Genomic DNA, 22,331 nt, shown 5'->3' on the forward strand with positions numbered 1-22,331 from the left:
TCTTGTCTCCCTACCTGCCCATGACTTTCCTCTGCTACTTCTCCCCCTTCCCTTTCTTCCATGGCCTTCTGTCCTCTCTTATCAGATTTACCCCTTCTCCAGGCTTGTATCTCTTTCAGCAATTGACTTAGCAGCTCTTTACTTCACCCCTCCCCCCTCCCAGTTTCACCTAACACCTCCTACCTTGTACTTCTTCCTCCCCTCCTCCCAGCTTCTTACTCTGACTTCTCATCTTTCTTTCCAATCCTGATGAAAAGCCTCAGCCTAAAATGTCTACTGTTTACTGCTTTCCAAAGATGTTGCCTGGTCTGCTGAGTTCCTCCTGTAATCTGTGGGTATTGCTGTAATTAAACCAATAAAGTTTAAAACTGAAAGAAGCAGGCAGAATTATTATTTACATCAGTGGCTCACCTGTTGGCGAATTTCTGGCTGTTCCTGCACCAATGGTGTTAATGTACCCACAATGACATGAAGGTGATTTTCAAGTGCATCGCCACAATGTTCCACAGCAGTTTTACAAGTGACAGTTAAAAGATCGCAGCATAGGGAAAAACTGCGTGTGGATATATCATCCATGTGTGATGGCCTACAAAGAAAAAAATTACAATCATGATCTGTAATTACGATCTAAAACAAACGTTGAAGTAACATTTTTGTCTTCAAAATCATTATAGTGCATACTGGCAATTCATACATTAGAAACCCTACTAATCACCACTTGTTATACCATCTGCTTCATAATTTTCTACGTATCACCAGAATTAGCTAATGGAGATCAAGGGGATTTTGTAAGTGCGCTTGATTCACCAGCCTAATTGATTGAAATAACATAAATAAGTATAAGTGGCTGTGTGGCTAACATTATAAGTAAGAAACAATGGAAAGGTACAGAGCTATCGGGGAGCTCCTGAAATTATGAAAGAGATTTGAAAAAATAAAAATTCTTTCTTTGAGAAGAAATCTTAATTAGAGAGTGCAAACAACTAAATTCACAACTGTAAAAGATATACTCCAAGAAGTACAATGAACAAGCCTTAATAGCAAATAAACTTGAAAGAAAGAATTCATGAAAAGGAACTGACCAGCTATTGATGTGGTGAATCAGACTGTAGATGACATCACGGAGAACAAATGCCCACAATCCTCCAAGCCCGTCCGTAATCTCTTTCAGCAACATGTTTACAAACAAACGATACATCATCAGAATTCTATGTTTTTCATAGGCACTGGTACTGTCTGCTGCCTTCTTACAAATCGCTAGCAAGATCTTTTGTATTGAATCCTGTTTAAAGACATTTTGGACAGCTTTTAAATCAAACATGTGTAACACCCTGGGAAAGTTTCACTGTTAATGTAATGGTCTTTCTGTAGCAGCAGTGTTTGGGTTATGGTTAGAGATAAAGGGTGCTTTGGAATGTGGGCCATCCAATGAGGGGAGTGTTTTTTTTCTTGCTGTGTGCCTGAGACTGAGGTGTTCTGGGTCTTTTATTTGGCAAGAGATGGAGAGAGAAGACACCAGGAAGGAGAGGTTGTAGACCCCAGAAAGGAGTGGACTTGGGGTGGGGCTGGGAGTCGATGAAGCCCGGGGAGATTGATGGAGGACCGGCAGAAGGGAAACCGTGAGCACTAACTTGTGCACATTAGACTGTTCCATTAAAATGGGCCCTTTTCTTTTTGTTTTTCTTTACTAACCCTTTAGTCAAATTAAGAATTATAAAGCTAAACCATTTAGTTGCATATGGTGTACTGTCTGTTATTTCATGGTACTGATTTGTAACAGGGGAACAAATCACGCAGCATCCACACAAACACTGATGTCTTGCACCTCAAATTTCACACGTTTGGTGGGGCCAGAGACTGTCTTCCCTAGACTTACACCGCTGACCGAACCTGAGGGTTACAATCGTGGGGGCTCATCCGGGATTGATTTCGTTGGATGCTTTTTGATTGCTCTGAGCATTGAACCAGTGGGTTGTGTGTTTAAGTCTGTGCTAGTATTGATGCTACCAAGGGTTGACCGGTCGTGTGCATCCACGGGGCTACCGGTAACGAATGCGTGTGTGTTGAGTGGAGTAGATATTCGTACTCCGGATGAATTGTTAATTCAACTTTTAAGTACCGTTAATGCTGTAGGCAAAGTTATGATCGTGGGGCGAATGTTTGGTAAAATGGCGGGCACAGACCTTGTTTTAGTTCAGACTAGTGCTGATGTAACGGCAGTGGAACTGCCTGGTACTACTGGGGCCCCGGGGGGGGGGGGGGGCGCTGTGGACCATTCATACTTTCTGGGCGGAGTAGAGTGTAGCAGAGCGGGCCGAATAGCAAGTCGAGTCTCCCATAGCTGGGGGCCAAGACTTCAAAGACAGGGTGCTCTCGTATCTGAGGAGGGAGGGGAAGGAATAGTTGGATTTGGAACGTCTGATTAGTCCCCGTCCCCCAGTAAAGAGTGAGAGTTCTGAGCTAGTATTAGCCCTTACCTCTCTGGCGAACAAATGGCCAGTGCACAGGCAGAGGGTCCTAGTTATCGGAAGCTAAGAATATTCTCTGGAATAACGCCCATCCCCAAGGGGGAGGAGGAGTATGAGACTTGGGCAGAGCAGACCTCTCAGTTGCTAGATGAATGGCAGTGCTCTGTTGAGGTAAAGAGACAGAAATTGGTTGAGAGTTTTAGGGGACAGGCTGCTGATGTTGTGAGAGCCGTAAAGTCACAGTACCCACTTGCCACTGCTGTGGCTTACATGCAGGCACTGGAGAATGTGTTTGCCACGACAGGAAGTCCGATGGAACGCATGACGGGGTTTCTGAACATGTGTCAGGAGAAGGGGGAGAAGTTTTCTGCCTACATCTTTCGGCTAGAGAGGCAACTAAATTGCTTGCGGCACAGGGGGCCATTCAGGTGGCTGAGGTGGATCAGTGAAGAATGAACCAAATAGTGAACAGATCAGGGCACTGGCTTGAAACTTGTTGTGCTTGTCAGCCGGAGTCTGTCGCCCTTTGAAAAAAATTATCCCACGCACAAGCTGGACTTTCTGGCATTGAAATGGGCTGTAGTGGATAAGTTGAGTGACCACCTCTATGGTGCCAAGTTTGAGGTGAGGATGGACAACAATCCCTTAACTTATATCCTGACTTCGGCAAAATTCGGCATTGTTTGTCTATGATTTCAGCCTGAAGTACTGGTTGGGAAATAGGAACATCGATGCTGATGCTTTGTCCTGATGTGCGCATGACGGGCTGGACAAGGACAAAGAGTGGGAGAGCGTTCCTGCCCCAGGAGTGAAAGCCATGTGCCAGTTTTCCATCAGAGGGAAGGCAGGGGCAGGACTGAACGGTAAAGCAAATGGCTTCTGAAGGTACCATTCCACAAGCTTATTTTATCTTGACTGCTCTGAAGACAAACCAGTTAGCAAAATTGAATCTTGAGGTATGGCAGCTGCTCAGTGAGATGTCCTGGGCATTGGTACCATTTAGTCAGCAGTCGAAAAGGGAGACATGGCCCAAGTGGAAAAGGCGAAACATGCTGTGGTGCCTCCGTTACTGAGAGAATGGCCCAGGTGGAAGGTGAAGAACCAGATCCCATATCAGGTCAGGGCACCATCAGACTGGTTCTGCCTGAGAAGTATCGCAGGATTGTGCTGAAGTTACTTCATGATGACTCTGGACATTTGGGGGTTAAGAAGACATATGAATTGCTCAGAGATTGATTTTACTGGCCCCGAATGAAGCCGGAGGTCGAAGAATACTGCAAGTCGTGTATTCGATGCATACGGAGGAAGACGCTGCCTACAGGGGCCGCTCCATTGTCCCACTTGCACAGTGTGGGGCCCTTTGACTTGGTGTGTATGGATTTCCTGTCAATAGAGCAGATGCCAGCATCACGGCGAATGTCTTAGTCATCATGGACCACTACACCAGCTTTCCTGACCAAGGATCAGAGGGCATCCACAGTGGCCAAAGTGTTACAGGAGAAGTACTTCATTTATTATGGCCTTCCCAGGCAGATAGATAGTGATCAGAGAAAGGATTTCGAGAGTAGGCTCATACACAAGTTACTGAGCATGCTCGGAGTTGAGGACTACTGCTAATCACCCACAGGGTGATCCCCAGCCAGAGAGATTTAATTGGATCTTGCTAGACATGCTCGGAACGTTGGAGACCAGCAAGAAGAACAAGTGGAGTCAACATATCTGGTCCACCGCTACAACTGTACCCGAAATGAATCTACCGGGTACTCGCTATATTATCTGACGCTTGGGCACGAGGCGAGGTTGCCCATCGACCTTTGTTTTGGGACTGATGAGAAAGACCCACCACAGAAGACTTATCTGAAGTACATGTCTCATATGAGAAGAGAGCTGAAAAAGGCTTATGAATTAGCTGAGGTCACAGCTGCCAAGCAGAGCCAAGGAAATAAGAGGAGGTATGATCAAAAGGTTAGGATCTCCCAACTCATGCTAGGAGACCGAGTCCTGATAAGGAATTTGGAGTTACATGGGAAGCATAAATTGGCTATCTGCTGGGCAGCTACGCCCTATGTAGTGGAGAGTCAGATGCCAAATGTACCAGTTTTCCAGGTGAAACCAGAGGATGGGAATGGGCCTGTCAAGAGGTGCAGATTGACCCAGAGCCTACACCTAGTTAGAGGACTCAGCGGCGACGTGGGGCAACTGCAGGACCAACAGCGGGAGAGATTAGACCAGTCCCTGCCCCTGAATGGGAAAATGATTCGGAGGATGAGGGTGTGGTATATGCAGCCTTTTGCTAACTCCCCACTGATTGAGGAAGAGATTCCCAACTCTTCTCACGCTGAGGCAGGTGAAATTTGGGGGGGAGGGGGGTTCTGTGGACAGTCTGGGTTTCACAGTACCCTGTAAGGGATGAAGCAGGGCTCAGCCAAGGGCCAGAGGGGGTCCAGGTTGCAGGAGGGCACAAGTAAAAAGTCCGGAGGAAGCCTCGCCAGGTAGACCAGCAGTATCCCCAAAGTATTCCCTGTAGTTTTGGAACCTAAAGGAGTAGATGCGGGGGTACGGAGGTGTCAAAGAATCAGGAGACCACCAGATAGGCTGGCCTATGTAGCACTGGGGGAACAGAGAGTGGCCCCTACCGCCTTGGGGAGCAATGTCACTGCCTTTTACACCTGGGTTGGACTTTGTGCTTTGCATGATGGGTTGGCAAATTATCTCAATATCATGAGGACATGACTAAATTTGGTGGGGGGGGGGGAAGAGTGTAATACCCTGGGAAAGGTTTCGGGGCTAATGTAATGGTCTTTCTGTAGCAGCAGTGCTTGGGGTTAAGGTTAGAGATAACAGGTGCTTTGGAATATGTGCTGTCCAATGAGGGAAGTGTTTTTTTTCTTGCTGTGTGCCTGAGACTGAGGTGTTGTGGGTCCTTTGTTCCGCAAGAGATGGAGAGAGAAGGCCCCAGAAAGGAGTGGGGCTGACTAACCCTTTAGTCAAATTAAGAATTATAAAGCTAAACCGTTTAATTACATATGGTGTACTGTCTGTTATTTCATGGTACTGATTTGTAACAGGGGAACAAATCACGCACCATCCACACAAATACTGATGTTTTGCACCTCAAATTTCACACGTTTGGCGGGATCAGAGTTCGTCTTCCCTAGACTTACGCCACCGACCAAACCTGATGGTTACATATGTCTAAAATCGCTTCTTAAAAAGAATTGGTGAGATTTGAAACAATATGCAGTGCCTATAAAAGGTATTCCCCCCCCGCCCCAGAAGTCTTCATGTTTTATTGTTTTACAACATTGAATCACTGGCTTCTCTTTGACACTGATCAACAGAAAAAGACTCTTTCGTGTCAAAATGAAAACAGATCCCTATAAAGTGATCTAAATTAATAACTATTTACCCTCTTTGATATGCACATCAAATTATAACTGGTGCAACCAACTGGTTTCAGAAGTCACATAATTAGTTAAGTGAAGATCTGTTTTTGGCGTCCTACGTGCAGTCAAGGTGTTTCAATTGATCGTAGTAAAAATACACCTGTATCTGGAAAGTCCAACTGCTGTTGAATCAGTATCCTGGCAAAAACCACACCATGAAGGCAAAAGAACACTCCAAACAACTCTACGAAAAGGTTATTGAAAAGCACAAGTCAGAAGATGGATACAAGAAAATTTCCAAGTCACTGAATATTCCTTGGAGTAAAGTTAGGTCAATCATCAAGAAATGGAAAGAGTATGGCACAGCTGTAAATCTGCATAGAGTAGTCTGTTTGCTCAAAACTGAGTGACCATGCAAGAAGGGAACTAGTGAGGGAGGCCACCAAGAGACCTGTGACAACTCTGGAGGAGTTGCAAGCTTCTGTGGCTGAGATGGGAGAGATAGGACATACATCAATTATCACCTGGGTGCTTCACCAGTTGCAGTTTTTTTTAAATTTTATTTTTATTTGGATAAGGAATTCACAAATATCATGTACTTTTTTCACACATATAACCTTTTCCATTTTTTTATATGTATAAAACTACAATTATTTATACATTCTTAAGTCCACATTGAGATGATATAAAAGGAAAATAAACATTTAAATAGATAATTATGTACTGTGGTAAATCTAACCTATTAGGCTAAGTAATGGAATTAGTTGTTAAGAAAAATGGTAATAATAGTTTCCATATAACCCTTTTGGACCATTTCCACTGGTCCAAAATGTTGTATATAAGCCTATGTATCAACCATTGTAGGTGCTTATATCCTAATTTGTTCATGCTTGCTCCTGCCCGCAGACATAATTATCCAATCCCTATGTACTTATTTACTTAATTTTTTCATTTTTTTTATCCCTTTCCCAAATCTTTCCCTTTACTTGTGTTAATTCTCTATTTTCCAAAAGAAAACAAAAAAAAAACAAACATTTAGACTAGGGGTGCTTACGTTAGCAATATTACTGTGTTGATGAGAAGAGCAGTATAAATCATTAGGAGAGTCATCTAAAGTCTGCTCGCATTGGGGTTATATATTCAATCCATTTATTCCAGATTTGATAAAATTTTTCTTTTTGAGTTCTCTGGGAAGTCAACTTTTCCATTTTAAATATTTCCAAGATAATTTCGTAACAATCTTCTAATGTAGGTGGTATTGGATTTAGCCATTTTCTAGTGATTGATTTCTTACTTGCCGCTAAGAGGGCCTGCCGCAACTTTATATCTTCCTTCTGTTCAAGAAACAATACATGCCCCAAATAGAGCGTCTCAAAGTTCAGAGGCATCTGGGACCTAAGTACCTTAACTAATGTTCTATGAATACCTTCCCAAAATAGACTTAATTTAGGGCAATCCCAAAAAATATGAAAATGATTTGCCTCCTTGGAGCCGCACCTTCTCCAACACATCACATTTGTATCTTTATATTTTTCCTGATATGGGGTCTTGAAGTATCTTATAATGTTTTTCCAACAATGTTCTCTCCAAGTCAAAGAATTAGTCGAGGACCATTGAAAGCTGCAGATTTTCTCCCAAGCCTCCTCTGGAAGTACCAACCCCGCTTCTTTCTCCCACTTCTCTTTAATATACAGTGTATTTACATTTTTAGCATGGGAGAGTGCATTATATAATCGAGAAACTGATTTACTAGGTATTGAACTGCAAGCCGAATTCAGAATCTTGAAAAATTCTAATTCTACTGTTGATAGGTCTGTATATCTACAACTCTGGTTAACATAGTTTCGTACTTGAAGGTACCTAAAAAAGTCATTATGTTCTAGGCCATGTTTGTCCTGCAGGATTTGGAAACTTTGTAATACTCTTTTATCTATAAATGAGAGGTAGGTTGTAAGACCTTTCTTTATCCATAGCTCAAATCTTTTATCTCCTCTGTTGGGAAGGAATTCGGTATCATATGCACACCATCTAAAGAGTTTTAACATGTTATTAATTCCACATGAATTAACCACCTTCTGCCATACTTTTAATGTAAGATTTATCCAAGCATTTTTAAATTTTTCCAACTGGGCCATCAATCTTTTGTCAGCTATTGAGGCCTGAAGAGGAAAACTGTCAACTAATCCAAATTCTATTTCCTTCCATCTAGCCTTATATTCCCTATTACACCAATATAACAGAGGGGTTATCTGTGAGGCATAAAAATAATTTCTCAGGCAAGGAAGAACCATACCTCCTCCTTCTTTCCCTAACTGTAAGGTGTTATATCGAATTCTAGGTTTCTTTCCTTGCCAAATGAAGCGGGAAATCCATTTGTCCCATTCCCTGAATTGATTATCATCCACCTCCACCGGTAAAGTACGGAAAAGATACAATAACCAAGGAAGAATATTCATTTTTATAGTATTTATCCTTGAATTTAAACTTAAAAAGGGGATAAGATTCCATCTATGCATATCTGCTTTTATCTCTGAGATTAATGGCCCATAATTTACCTGTGACAGCGTTGAAAGATCCTTCGGCAGGGTTATTCCTAAATATTTTAATGATTTAGCTTCCCACTTAAGATCATATGTATCCTGCAACTTTTTGGATGGTGTATAATTTAGGGACATAACCTGCGTTTTCTTTACATTTATTTTATAACCTGATATTTTCCCAAAGTCATCCAACAGTGTAAACAATCCTATAAATGATTTTTCTGGTTCACTCAGATAGACCAAAACATCATCTGCGAATAACGCCACCTTCTGTTCAATCCCTGCCACCTTGATACCTTTTACGATTTCGCTCTGTCTTACTAGTTGGGCAAGCCGTTCAATATATAGCGCAAAAAGGAGAGGAGAAATTGGGCATCCCTATCTAGTGCCTCTCTCTAAGATGAAGGAGTCAGAGAGGTCCCCATTTATCTTAATTCGGGCTGTAGGGCTGTCATATAGAGTCTGAATTACTTTAATAAACTTTTCTTGAAAGTCGAATCTTCCTAACACTCTGTATAGGGATGCCCAACTAACTGAATCAAAAGCTTTCTCAGCGTCCAATCCTACGACCATTGTCTCTGTCTCATTCTTATTAACCTGTTCTAATATGTGCAGAGTTCTCCTTATGTTGTCCTGTGTTTGTCTTTGTTGAATAAATCCAGTCTGGTCTAAGTGGATTAGGCCAGGTAAAAGCTTTTCCAATCTGCGCGCTAATATAGATGTAAATAGTTTGTAATCTAAATTAAGAACACTAATTGGCCAATAATTGCCACATTCTAGTTTAGCTTTACCCTCTTTAGGAATAACTGAAATAATGGCTTCTCTCCAGGAAGGTAGAGTTTCTCCTCTCTGCAAGATCCAATTAAAGGTGTTAAGTAGTAATGGGGCTAACTGTGACTTCAGGGACCTGTACCACTCTGAGGTAAACCCATCAGAACCCGGGGACTTTCCAGCCTTTAACCTAGAGATGGCCACGTTCAGTTCTTTGACAGTTACTGGTTCTAATAAACTTTCATTTTGTAAATCTGTAAGTTTAGGTAGATCTAAGAAATTCAATACACTGTCTATATAGGGCTCATTGGGGGCCCGGGGTTGGGAGTACAGCTCTCGATAATATGTTTCAAAACTCTCTTGAATTTTCCCTATTGTACTCTCCACAAGCTTTGTCTTTGGATTCTTTATTTTATGAATTGTATTGTCTGCTTGTTGTTTTTGTAATTTATATGCTAATAATCTAGCTGATTTACCTCCTACTTCATAATTCTTTTGTCTCAGGTAAAGAAAATTTCTTTGAGTTTCCAACGTATAAATATCGTCAATTTCACTTTGCAATTTCCTAATTTCCTGTTTTCGATTTGAATTACTTTTGTTGCTATCTACAACTTGAAGTTGTTTTAATTTTCCTTGAAGGTCTGCTAATTTTTGTGCATTGATTTTTTTCATGTGAGTGGTAATGGAAATAATTTTCCCTCTCAGTACAGCTTTCAATGTATCCCATAAGATCACTGGTGATGTTTCTCCCGTGTCATTAAGGTCTAGATATTCTTTGATTTCTCCCCTTAATCTCTCCATTACTTTCGGGTTATTGAGTATATGTGAGTTTAGCCTCCATAGTGTTTTCCTCATTTTCCTTTCCAGGATTAGAGACATAGAGACTGGGCTATGATCCGACAGATCAATTGTTGCAATATTACAGTTTTTTATCCTGAGTCTATCTGTATTAAAGATAAAGAAATAGTCTATCCTTAAATAGGCTGAATGAGGGAAAGAGTAATATGTATAATCTTTACTAGTAGGGTGTAATTCCCTCCAGACATCTATAATTCCCAACTCCTCCATCAATGAATTCACTTTCCGAGTCAGAGGTTTATTCTGAGTAACTATTCTTGAAGAATCTAATATAGGATTTAATCTAATATTAAAATCCCCTCCACAAATTACTACCCCTTGAGAACTGACCATTAGGTCAAAAATGTGTCTATAAAATGACCATTCACAACCTGGAGGAGCATAAACATTCAGCAATGTTATTTCTGTACCTTCTATTCTTCCTGTGATTTTTACGAACCGTCCTTCTTTGTCTCTAGTCTCTGAAATATGTTCATAATTAAGAGTACTTGATATTAAAGTAGCTACCCCTCTTTTGTGACTCAATTTATATGATGAATAAAATACATGCTTAAAGCCCATTCTTTTTAATTTTCCATATTCAGATTGGCTCATATGTGTTTCCTGGAGGAAAGCTATTTGTGCCCTCTCTTTTTTCAATTTAGACATAATCTTATTTCTTTTAATTGGATTCAAAACCCCATTAACATTATAGGAAATTATTTTTACCAATTCAGTTTGCATTTTTCTCTAGTAGAAAAAAAACCACTCTCCTTTTCTAACCAAACAGTAAGCAATCCCTTCTCAACAGTAAACCAAGACATATAACCACACCCTAGACATTTTTGAACGTGCAACATTTGAAAATTTTTCCCGACTTCTCACAGTGAGGCCTGAGCACCGACCCGCCTCAGTTCAGAAGGATAACCTCTATCTTCACCCTGTGTTAGAGGGCCCTCAGCAGTTTGAATAATCATAGAGAATTTTCTTCTATTTATGTCTCAACCATATTGCTATCATTCAAGTTATTCCGTCTAGTTTATTTTCAGTTACCAGTTTTCATTTTACCTTTCAGTCATTTCTCTTAATTAATCTGTGTTCTCTGTACATTCGCGTCTGAATATTTGCAGCTTTTCCTTGTAGTTTGACACTCTGGTTCGTGTGGAGCGTCCTCGCCCCACTAACTGCCACGACTTCTGCCGAATCCTCTCCAGTAGCGACTCCGGTTGGGTGATAACTTTAATAGGTAGTCCCCAGTCCTCCAGGTCCAATGTTGCCTCCTCCACCGAAGCGTAAGTTTTTGTTCTTTCGTCGTAAAAGACTCTCAGCCGAGCTGCATACAGGGTCTGGAATCTGATGTTGTTTTCCTTCAGGACTCTCCGTGTTTCCGTATATTCCTTCCGTCTGGCAAGAATCCCCGGTGTGTAGTCGTGGTCTAAACTGATTTTACAGTTGTTCCACATGAAACCTTTCTTTTGCCATGCCCTTTTAAGCACCTCTTCCTTCGTTCTGTAACTGAGAAATCTGACCAGAATCAATCTGGGCTGGGCGCCTGCTGGAGGCTGTGGTGCCAACGCGCAGTGAGCTCTTTCTATCTGTAGGTCTTTTGCGGCCGATATATCAAGGTTCTCTCTAAGTAGCTTCTCCACGAAGGGAATCATCAATCCGGGTTTACCTTCAGTTCCTTCGGGAACTCCGTAAATCCTCACATTTTCCCTTCTCGAGCGGCCTTCTTGATCTATTAGTTTCCACTGGAGCTGGTCTTGCAGCTTCAGCATTTCTGCTATCACCTCCTCTGCGTTTTGTAGCTTCTCTTCAATTCCAACAATCCTCGCTTCGGCTTCATCTATCCGCGAGTTAGTTTTTACTATTTCTCCTTTAATATCTTCCAGCTGTTTGCTGTTATCTTGTCAGAACTCGCGAATCTCTCCGAGAATCAAGGACAGTCACCGATTCCTCCTCATTATCTCCGTCCTGGCTTGCCATTGGGGAGCTAGGCCCGTCGCCTTGCTGCGTCTCTTTATGTTTATCAGCCTTCGGAGCGGACTTTTTAATCTTGTTCTTAGACATCATCCTTGCCCCTTTTATTAATATAGTTATGCAATATTAAGTATTTGTCTAAATTCGATTATGGGGCAGTTTACCTTCTTTTTTGTCGAGAGACCTTTTCCTTACGCCGCCATTCCCTTGATGACCCGGAAGTCCCTCCCACCAGTTGCAGTTTTATGGGAGAGAGGCAAAGAGAAAGCCACTGTTGAAAAAAAAACTCACATGAAATCTCAACTAGAGTTTGCCAGAAGGCATGTGGGAGACTCTGAAGTCAGCTGGAAAAAGGTTCTATGGTCTGATGAAACCAAAATTGAGCCTTTGGCCATCAAACTAAACGCTATGTTTGGAGTAATCCAAATAACGCCCGCCATCAAAAACACACCATCCTGACCATGACGCATGGTGGTGGCTGCATCATGCTGTGTAGATGCTTCACTGCAGCAGGCCCTGGAAGGTAAAGGGTAAAATGGATGCAGCAAAATACAGTGACATCCTGGAGGTAAACCTGATGCAGTCTGCAAAAGAACTGCAACTTGGGAGAAGATTTGTTTTCTAGCACGACAATGACACCAAGCACAAAGCCAAAGCTACACAGGAATGGCTTAAAAACAACAAAGTTAATGTCCTGGAGTGGCCAAGTCACAGTCCAGATCTCAATCCAATTGAGTATTTGTGGCTGGACTAGAATGAGCTGTTCACTCATTATCCCCATGCAATCTGACAGAGATTGAGCAGTTTTGTAAAGAACAGGGAAAACTTGCAGTGTCCAGATGTGCAAAGCTGATAGAGACCTATCCACACAGACTCAAGCTGTAATTGCTGCCAAAGGTGCATTAATAAATACTGACTTGAAGGGGGTGAGTAATTGTGCAATCAATTATTTGGGGTTTAATAATTGTAATAAATTTAGACCAATTTGTAGAAATTTGTTTTCACTTTGACATGAAAGAGTCTTTTCTGTTGATCAGTGTCAAAAAAGCCAAATTAAATCCACTGAGATTTAATGCTGTAAGACAATAAAACATGAAAACTTCCGGGGGGGGGGGGGAATACTTTTTATAGGCACTGTACGTCTTAAAAGCACAGAGCTGCAGTGAGCTAATACAGAGATAAAGAATGAACCCAACATGGCACACTACGAAAGTTAAATAAAATTTAAGTTTGGTTGGGAAATACTGACACAAAATATGAGGGATCTAAAAAGTTCTTCCATTGAACTTGTTGAATGATAATTTGGCGTTTCTCAGAAATATTCATAAAATGATCTCAGATTATCCTATCTGATACTTTAAATTCAGCTAAGAGGAGCAAGTCTTCTCACTTAAAAGAATGTCCTTTTTGAGTGAGAATTATGTTGTGTACCAGCCGAAGAGGTGTATGACTGTGAAGAATATTACACCCACCCTTCTCTCCAATCAGCAAAAAAAAAGCACGGATTCCTAGCAAGTTAACAAATGTAACCACAAAAAGTAGATATAACACTGAACTTACAGGATTTTTGCAAAGAACTGCCACAAGTGATTTGAACTTCTCTTTGTGGCAGCTACCAATATACTCCAGTGTGGCTTTGATAACATAAGATGGGAAATAAGGTGGGTTAGGAGCAGGATCCATTGCCCTGAATGGTAGAGAGAAATAGATTTTCAAAGCAGAAAATACAACTATTAATAAGCAATCGAAAACTCTCGAAAAAAATCATTGCACAATGGATCACAATAAAAAACTAATCTATTTCCAAAGAAAATACCAAATTATGTCCACTCTTGGATGGGACATAATTTAGCTATTTGGAAAAAGTAAAACTTGTAACTTATCCTGCACAATTCAGTGTATTTATAGATTTCATCTTCTGTTGGCTTAAAATATTCAGGAGAATAAAGGGTAGAATTAACTGGATTGCTGTTCCTCTCACAGAAAATGTATTCATTTATTTAGAGATAGAGCGTGGAACAGGCCCTTCACACCACACTGCCAGGCAACCATCTTTTAAAATATAAACAAATTAATGCAATTAAACAAATTTTGTTAATTCTTTAAATTTCTGGGAAAAAATTTCTGCTTACTGATATTGAAAGGTTAAAAGTCCAATTATATTTCCTAATTTGGCAAAATAAAATCTACTTTGATTACAATAAGGTTGTGTAAAATTGAAAACATTCACAATGTTCCAACAGCATTATTGCAGACAAGTTATTGGTCAATATGTCTTGTTAGTAAAACATGGATATAAACTTTTTTTTTACTTCGCTTACCCTACAAATTCCACCAGCTCTCTATCATTTGCAGAATCTTGGTTCGGAAGATCATACAGGGTATTGAGCACTTCTACAACAATCTCTGGCAAGTTATTGAGGGTTAAATGGTCAATTTGCTTTAAAAAAAAGAAAACAAAAGAGCAATACCAGTGTTAAGTATCTCAGAATTTCTGGTTTTTAATATTTTCTTGAGACAAAATGTATTCAATGCAATCATTATTTTCTGAAATATTACAGTTTTTTTTGATAAACTATACTAGATAGATGATCACAGATTGCCTGTAATTACAAAGTACCAGAGATTATATTGGTGCATTAGAGTCACAACAATTAACGGGACATCATATTATTGTAAGGTTCCTTATTTTAACTTTAGGCTAAGAGGCTAAGTTACTTGGTTGGGACTTCAAGATGTAAATCTAAAATTACTCTTACCATCAAAGTTACAATGAAAAAGAAAACATATGCAATCACAATTCCTCTAAAACCATAGCCAACCTCTTTTGAAAAGGTATGGCTACTTTATACTTTATTGTCGCCAAACAATTGATACTAGAACATACAATCATCACAGCGATATTTGATTCTGCACTTCGCGCTCCCTGGAGTACAAATCAATAGTAAATATTAAAAAATTTAAATTATAAATCATAAATAGAAAATAGAAAAGGGAAAGTAAGGTAGTGCAAAAAAACCGAGAGGCAGGTCCGGATATTTGGAGGGTACGGCCCAGACACAGGTCAGGATCCGTTCAGCAGTCTTATCACAGTTGGAAAGAAACTGTTCCCAAATCTGGCCATACGAGTCTTCAAGCTCCTGAGCCTTCTCCCGGAGGGAAGAGGGACGAAAAGTGTGTTGGCTGGGTGGGTCGTGTCCTTGATTATCCTGGCAGCACTGCTCCGACAGCGTGCGGTGTAAAGTGAGTCCAAGGACGGAAGATTGGTTTGCGTGATGTGCTGGGCTGTGTTCACAATCTTCTGTGGCTTCTTCCGGTCTTGGACAGGACAACTTCCATACCAGGTTGTGATGCACCCTAGAAGAATGCTTTCTACTGTGCATCTATAAAAATTAGTGAGGGTTTTAGGGGACAGGCCAAATTTCTTAAGCTTTCTCAGGAAGTAAAGGCGCTGGTGGGCAATGTTCCCTCTAATTTTGAGTAGTCAGTGTGCCCAAAAATCTTATGTTCTGCAAATTTTTTTCCTGTGACAAAAGTATGTGTGCACTGAATGCACACATGGGACAGTTTACGAAGGTTTACAAAACATTTGACATAAAACTGCACAGAATAACAACAAAATAACATACATATTTAAGTCACACACACAAAAAATGCTGGTGAACACAGCAACTATAGGAAGAAGTACAGTCGACGTTTCGGCCCGAGACCCTTTGTCAGGACTAGCTAAAAGAGGAGATAGTAAGAGATTTGAAAGTGAGGGGGGAGGGGGAGATCTGAAATGATAGGAGAAGACAGGGGGGTGAGGGATGGAGCTAAGAGCTGGAAAGTTGATTGGCAAAAAGGATACGAGGCTGAAGAAAGGAGAGGATCATGGGACAGGAGGCTTATGGAGAAAGAAAGGTGGGGGGAGCCCAGAGGATGGGCAAGGAGTTATAGTGAGAGAGACAGAGGGAGAAAAAAAAGAGAAAAAAAGGGGAAAGAAAAAAAATCATCATAACTAAATAAATAAATAGATAGATAAGGGATGGGGTACGAAGGGGAGGAGGGGCATTAACTGGAGTTAAGAGAAGTCAATGTTCATGCCATCAGGTTGGAGGTATTTAATTTTTATCATATTTAAGTTACTCAGTTATTTTTTCTCTCTCCTGTCTTTGGCATTTACCCATTCTTTGTAAACACTGTCTCGACTAATAGAACTTCCATCCCATTGATAGCTTTTGATCCTCATTAACATATTCAAATGACATTCACCTAAATGGTTTTTCTCAGCTTGTTTTTGAGTTGATTCATTAGGCTAAAACCTCGCTCACAGTCCGCACTAGACGCAAGAAAGATTCCCCCAATGTCCATCAACTGTGCAAGGTCACAAAACTGTTCATTTTCAAGTACAAATGCCACCATTTGAGCAAAGTTTGAAATCAGTTTGGATTTAATTTTTTCTTCCACGGAAAATTTGAAATCATTAAACTGTCAACTATTACAATATTTTCAGCTAGAAAATCATGATATTATAGACATAAGGCATAAACTTGTTCATCGCCAAATGTGAAGTCACAATCTACAAATGCGGAGAAATCAAAAGCTGACCATTCTTGTACCTCAACTTTGATCTCCTCTGGGTTTGATCGTTTTTGCTCTTGTTCATCTGCACTCAACCGTAACATGCGTAGCACTGCTATAACGGGTAATGACGGGTCCTTTTGCCTGAGCTTTTGTACACTGTCCAAATGCGATTTACTTGCCAAATGACGCTTCAAAAAGTCAAGTTTCCAAATATCATCCCACTTCTTTCCACTAGCAAATTCTCCAGCAACTTTCGCATCACGACAATACAAACAGCTAACTCCAGTTTCCGAATCATACATGAATATTTCTCATAGCTGAACGCTCATGATCTCATGAGCTTTCGGTGTAACAGTTTCTATTATTTTGTTAAGCCATTCAACTTTAAACAAATTTGCTTTGCGCTTCAGGCCCTTCGCTTCTTTTGAATTCGACATTGTGAATCAACATTTTTTCCAATAAAAACTTAGTAAGCCATCTACAGGATTTGAAACAGATCTTTGTAAACTTTACAATATGAACACTGTCCACCAAGCATGGCTGCCACCGTGATGCAGCTGTACAAACCGGAACAGGATAGGTGAGGTGACGTAAATTAGTGACGTGCATTGTGGTATTTGAAAAACCGACTAACTAGTTAACAGAAACTGTTAGCTAAAAGATTATTTTCAATAAGTATAATTGTTAACTACTACATTATTTTAGGTAACTAACCTTTTGTGTGGACATTAATTTCCTTTGTGTGCTGGTTGAAAAACGTGTGCACGCGCACATGCGCACAGCCTAGAGGGAACTATGCTGGTGGGCCTTCTTGGCAGTGGACTCTGCTTGGTTGGACCAAGTCAGGTCATTTGCGATATTGACCCCGAGGAACTTAAAGCTTCTGACCTGTTCCACTTGCACACCACCGATGTAAATGGGGTCGTGTGGTCCGCTACTCCTTCAGAAGTCAACAACCACTAACCAAGCTCTTGTCATCAATGTATTTTCCCCTTGATGGTTAATTATCTTTGTACTACCAGGGCTCATATTGAGGCACTGAAGGCACTCACCTCTGGAATTCAGCTCAATGTTTGCATCAAAGCTGTAATAAGTCTAAAGCTAAGTGATCTAGGTGAAAATTAAACTCAGTATCAGTCAGATTACTGGTGTGCAAGCACAGCTTGATGGAACTATTAATGACACCTTCCGTCATTTTCAGAAAAGACTGACTGATAATTAGCCAGATCAGATGTGCCTTGCTTTCTATGGATAGGGCCTAGCAGGACTACCTTCCACATTGTTAATTGTTGCCAATATTGTACCTATTGCACGGCTGGAGACATAGGCAATTCTGGAGCACACTTTCAAAAGTTACAATCCCTGAGGAATTGTGATTATGTATGCTTTCTTTTTCCTTGTAGCCTTGACGATAAAAATAACTTTAGATTTACACCTTGAATTTCTAAAATAGTAGTTTAGCCTCTTAGCCTAAAGTTGAAATTGCCACCATCCAATAATATGGTGCCCTGTATATGATTTTTTCCTATGAGGACTGACCCTCCGGCTCCAGAAAACTGTTCAAAAGTAGAACAACAAATACCAGTAAATCTCACCTGCTTCCCCAAGCAATCATCATCTTTCAGCATGTCAAACACCTTTGATGCAGTTCCTCTTCGCTGTGCCAAAACATTATCAGATCTACTCTTTTCTTGGTAGGCAAAATAAGGCAGAATGTTAACCATTATCTTTGGAAGGCAATCTGCAAGCAATTCTTTCCAGCGTCTGTGAATGTGTGCAGCAATTGATTTCACTTCTTCTATGTCACCAATAACCATAAGATGTGGAACAAGAACTTTGTAATATGATCTAAAATGCAAGTCAATAACAAAAATTAGAAAACTAAATACAAGAGTTGTTCTAAGTCAGTAGCTCTAAAAATATCATTTAAATTGCTTACAAGAACAAACGAACCACTAAACCAGCATAAATATTTAGTATTTAGTTTAGAACTGGATTTTGAACATACTTAAGTGCTGAAAACTGAAGCATGTTCATGTGATCAATGGTACGCTGCAGGGCCAGGTGCTGGGTCCCCTGTTGTTTGCCACTTATATTATTAATAATTTGGTTGTGAACGTAGGTGGCATAGTTAGTAAGTTTGAGAATGACACTGACAGTGGTGGTACCATGGACTGTGAAGAATTACAAATATGATCTTGATCTTGATCAACTGGGCCAGTAAAGACTTTTAAAATTATTAACTGATTCCAACCTGATATAATTTTTGCTCAAGAGACACATATCAGGGTGGGAGATCAAAATAGATTTTTTGGATAGTTTGGATTTTTTGCAATTCCACTCTACTTCTCAGAGTAAAACAAAAGGCGAGTCTATTTTTATTAAATCTAATATATTCATTCAAGAGGATATTTAGTCAGATTCTAATGGTAGATTTTTAATTGTTAAAGGAATGATCTGTAACAGAAAAGTTGTTTTGGTTAACTTGCATGGTCCTAACTTAGATGATCCTTCTTTTTTTAAAAAGGTATTTGCTTTACTGCCTGATTTAAATGAATATATGCTGATAATGGGTGGGGATTTTAACTGCTGCTTAAGCCCTATGATTGATAAGAGCTCAACCAATCAGTGACTTCCAAATCGATCCACGTCATTTATTAATTCCCTTTTGATTGATTTCGGGTTGATCGATTTGTGGAGGTATCTCCATTCCGATAATAGAGAATATTCTTTCTTCTCATGTTTATAAAAAATATTCGAGGATTGATTATATTATAATCGATTCCTGCTTCTTGTCTAGTGTTAAAGCTAGCGAATATGATGCTATTGCTATATCTGATCATGCGCGTCTGAGTTTGTCTTTTTAATTTGATGATGTCATTCTTGTCCGCCCACTTTGGCACATGTCTCAGACATTATTGCAAAACTCTGACTTTGTCAGTTTCATTGAAACCCAGATAAAAGAATATTTTCTTTTTAATGATATAGGGGGTATGTCTAAATTAATTATATGGGATATATTTAAAGCATTTTTATGTGGTCAGATTATTTCTTATTCAACTAAACTTAAAAAACAGACAAAAGCAGAATTAGATAGAATTTCAAAACAAATTAAAGATTTAGCTAATATCTATGCAATTTCCCCCAATACTGATTTATTTAAACAAAGGGTGGAACTTCAATCACAATATAACCTGTTATCAACTCATCCCATTGAAGGATATTTGCTTAAGTTAAAGAGCCAATTTTATATGTTTGGAGATAAAAATAATAAACTGTTCACATCTCAATTAAAAATGGCTGCAGCCAAAAGGCAAATCATGAAAATTCATAGGAAAGATGGTACCTTGGCTCAGGAATATGAAGATATTAATAAGATTTCTCAAGATTTTTATGCTGAACTTTATAAATCTCAATGTCTGTTAGATTCCTCTGACATGAATGCTTTTTTACAAAAGATTGTTTTTCCTAAAATCTCGGCTGAGGATCAAAAAACTCTTGATGCTTGAATCACTGAAGCCAAAATTCATAAAGCTATTTTTACAATGCAGTCTGGTAAGTCCCCGGGACTTGATGGCTATCCTGTAGAACTTTATAAAAAATGTGTAAAGTTGCTTTCTCCGCATATGTTGGAAATGTTTAAGGATTCTTTTGTGAAAGGTGACTTACCCTCTACTTTTTATGAGGCTTCTATTTCTTTAATTCTTAAAAAAGATAAAGATCCTACTGACTGTGCTTCATATAGACCTATTTCATTACTGAATATCGACGCTAAGATTCTGTCAAATGGCCAATCGGTTGGAGAATATTTTGGGTAAAATTATTTTTAAAGATCAAACAGACTTTATTCTTTTTCAAATGTTCGGAGACTATTTAACATTATATATTCATCCTCTTTTAAAACTCCACAATGTGTCGCATCCTTGGATGCTGAAAAAGCGTTCGATTGAGTCGAATGGAAATATTTATTCAATGTTTTAGAGAAATTTGGCTTTGGTGCTAATTTTAATAATTGGATTAAAATGATATATAAAGCCCCTATTACTACTGTTGTCACTAACAATTGTAGGTCTCCTTTTTTTCAGCTATCACGGGAGACAAGGCAAGGCTGTCCATTAAGTCCTTTGTTGTTTAATTTAATATTAGAACCCCTTGCTATTGCTCTTCGTGAGGCTAAAAATATCCATGGGATTTTTGTGAATAAGACCACGCATAAGATCTCTCTTTACGCTGATGACTTATTGGTTTATATATCTAACCCTGACGAATCTATTCCTGCCTTGCTAAAATTATTTAATAAATTTGGAGGTTTTTCAGGATATAAAATAAATTTTAGTAAAAGTGAATTGTTTCCTTTAAATGTTTCTGTCTCTATATATGATAATACTCCTTTTAAAGTCACAGACTCTTTTAGATATTTAGGTATTATAATTTCTAAAAAATATAAGCATCTTTATAAAGCTAATTTTGTTCCTTTAGTAGACTCTATGAAGTATTTATTTAGTAGATGGAGTCCACTTACATTTTCACTTGTTGGTCGTATTCATATAGTTAAAATGATGATTTTACCAAAATTTTGATATTTATTTCAGAATATTCCTGTTTTTGACTAGGAAGTTTTTTGATTGGACTGATTCTATTATTTTATCTTTTATTTGGAATAATAAAAGACCAAGAATTAGTAAATGTCACTTACAAAAATTGAAAAAGGATGGAGGTCTTGCTTTGCCTAATCTAAGAATGTATTATTGGGCTGTTAATGTGTGATACATGTCTTTTTGGTTATACTGGGCTGATAAGAGTGATCGGCCAATTTGGGTAGACCTGGAACTGAAAGTTGTAAAACAGTTTTATTTAACCTCATTATTGGGAGCTGCTTTACCTATGCAATTAGCTAAAGTTGTTAATTTAAACCTATATCCTGTGATTAAGTATTCTTTACAAATTTGGCTCCAGTTCTGCAATTTTTTTAATCTTAACAAATTTAAACTTAATTTATTGAAATTACTTTTTTAAGCCTTCTTTGAGTGATCCAATATTTTTACTTTGGAAAAATAAAGGGATTAATTCTTTTTTGGATTTATTTAAAGAAGATAGATTGATGTCTCTTGAACAATTAATTGATAAATATTCTGTTTCATACTCACACTTCCTGCAATACCTTCAAGTTAGACATTGTTTACAAAAATACTTAAGTAATTTTCCTTACATATTGGAAGCTGACCTGTTAGATACTATTATGAGTGTGAATCCTTTGATCAAGGGTTCTGTTGGAAGAATTTATAATTTATTATTACAATGAGATAAGCGTCCTTTATCTAAGATTAAACAGGATTGGGAAAAGGAACTTAATTTGACTTTTATGATGAAGGATTGGATGCGGATTTTGAAGTTAGTTAACTTTTCTTCAATTTGTGCTAGCCATTCATTGATTCAATTTAAAATTGTACATCGTTATCATTTGACGAAGGAGAAACTTCCTAAAATCTTTTCTAATGTTGATAGTCATTGTGATAGATGTAAAACTGAGATAGCTACACTGACACATATGTTTTGGTCTTGTTCTATATTGGAACAGTTCTAGAAGTCGGTTTTTTCAACAATTTCTAAAGCACTTAAAATTAACCTACAACCTAATAAATTTACTGTGCTTTTTGGAATAATTCCTCAAAATATTCATGGTATTTCTGTGTCTGATCAACATGTTACAGGTGTCCCCCGCTTTTTGAACGTTCGCTTTACAAAACCTCACTGTTACGAAAGACCTACATTAGTACCCTATT

At 39.0% G+C, this 22,331-nt stretch overlaps 1 protein-coding gene across 4 annotated transcripts in view; it reads right to left on the minus strand.

Moving 5' to 3' along the window:
• Positions 1-22,331, minus strand: part of atm (ATM serine/threonine kinase) — a 193,120-nt gene that overhangs the window by 95,260 nt on the left and 75,529 nt on the right. For 3 of the 4 annotated variants that reach the window (XM_072263105.1, XM_072263103.1, XM_072263106.1), the window contains exons 26-30: positions 18,144-18,396; positions 14,304-14,422; positions 13,543-13,669; positions 1,083-1,282; positions 412-586 (exon numbers count right to left, since the gene is read on the minus strand). In XM_072263105.1, the coding sequence (XP_072119206.1) occupies positions 412-586; positions 1,083-1,282; positions 13,543-13,669; positions 14,304-14,422; positions 18,144-18,396 (874 nt within the window). Of the gene's footprint in view, positions 1-411; positions 587-1,082; positions 1,283-13,542; positions 13,670-14,303; positions 14,423-18,143; positions 18,397-22,331 lie in introns of those variants that run through there. The other variant, XM_072263107.1, reaches the window with a different exon arrangement.

The sequence above is a fragment of the Mobula birostris genome, chromosome 7 (assembly GCF_030028105.1).
Source record: "Mobula birostris isolate sMobBir1 chromosome 7, sMobBir1.hap1, whole genome shotgun sequence".
Taxonomy (NCBI): Eukaryota; Metazoa; Chordata; class Chondrichthyes; order Myliobatiformes; family Myliobatidae; genus Mobula; species Mobula birostris.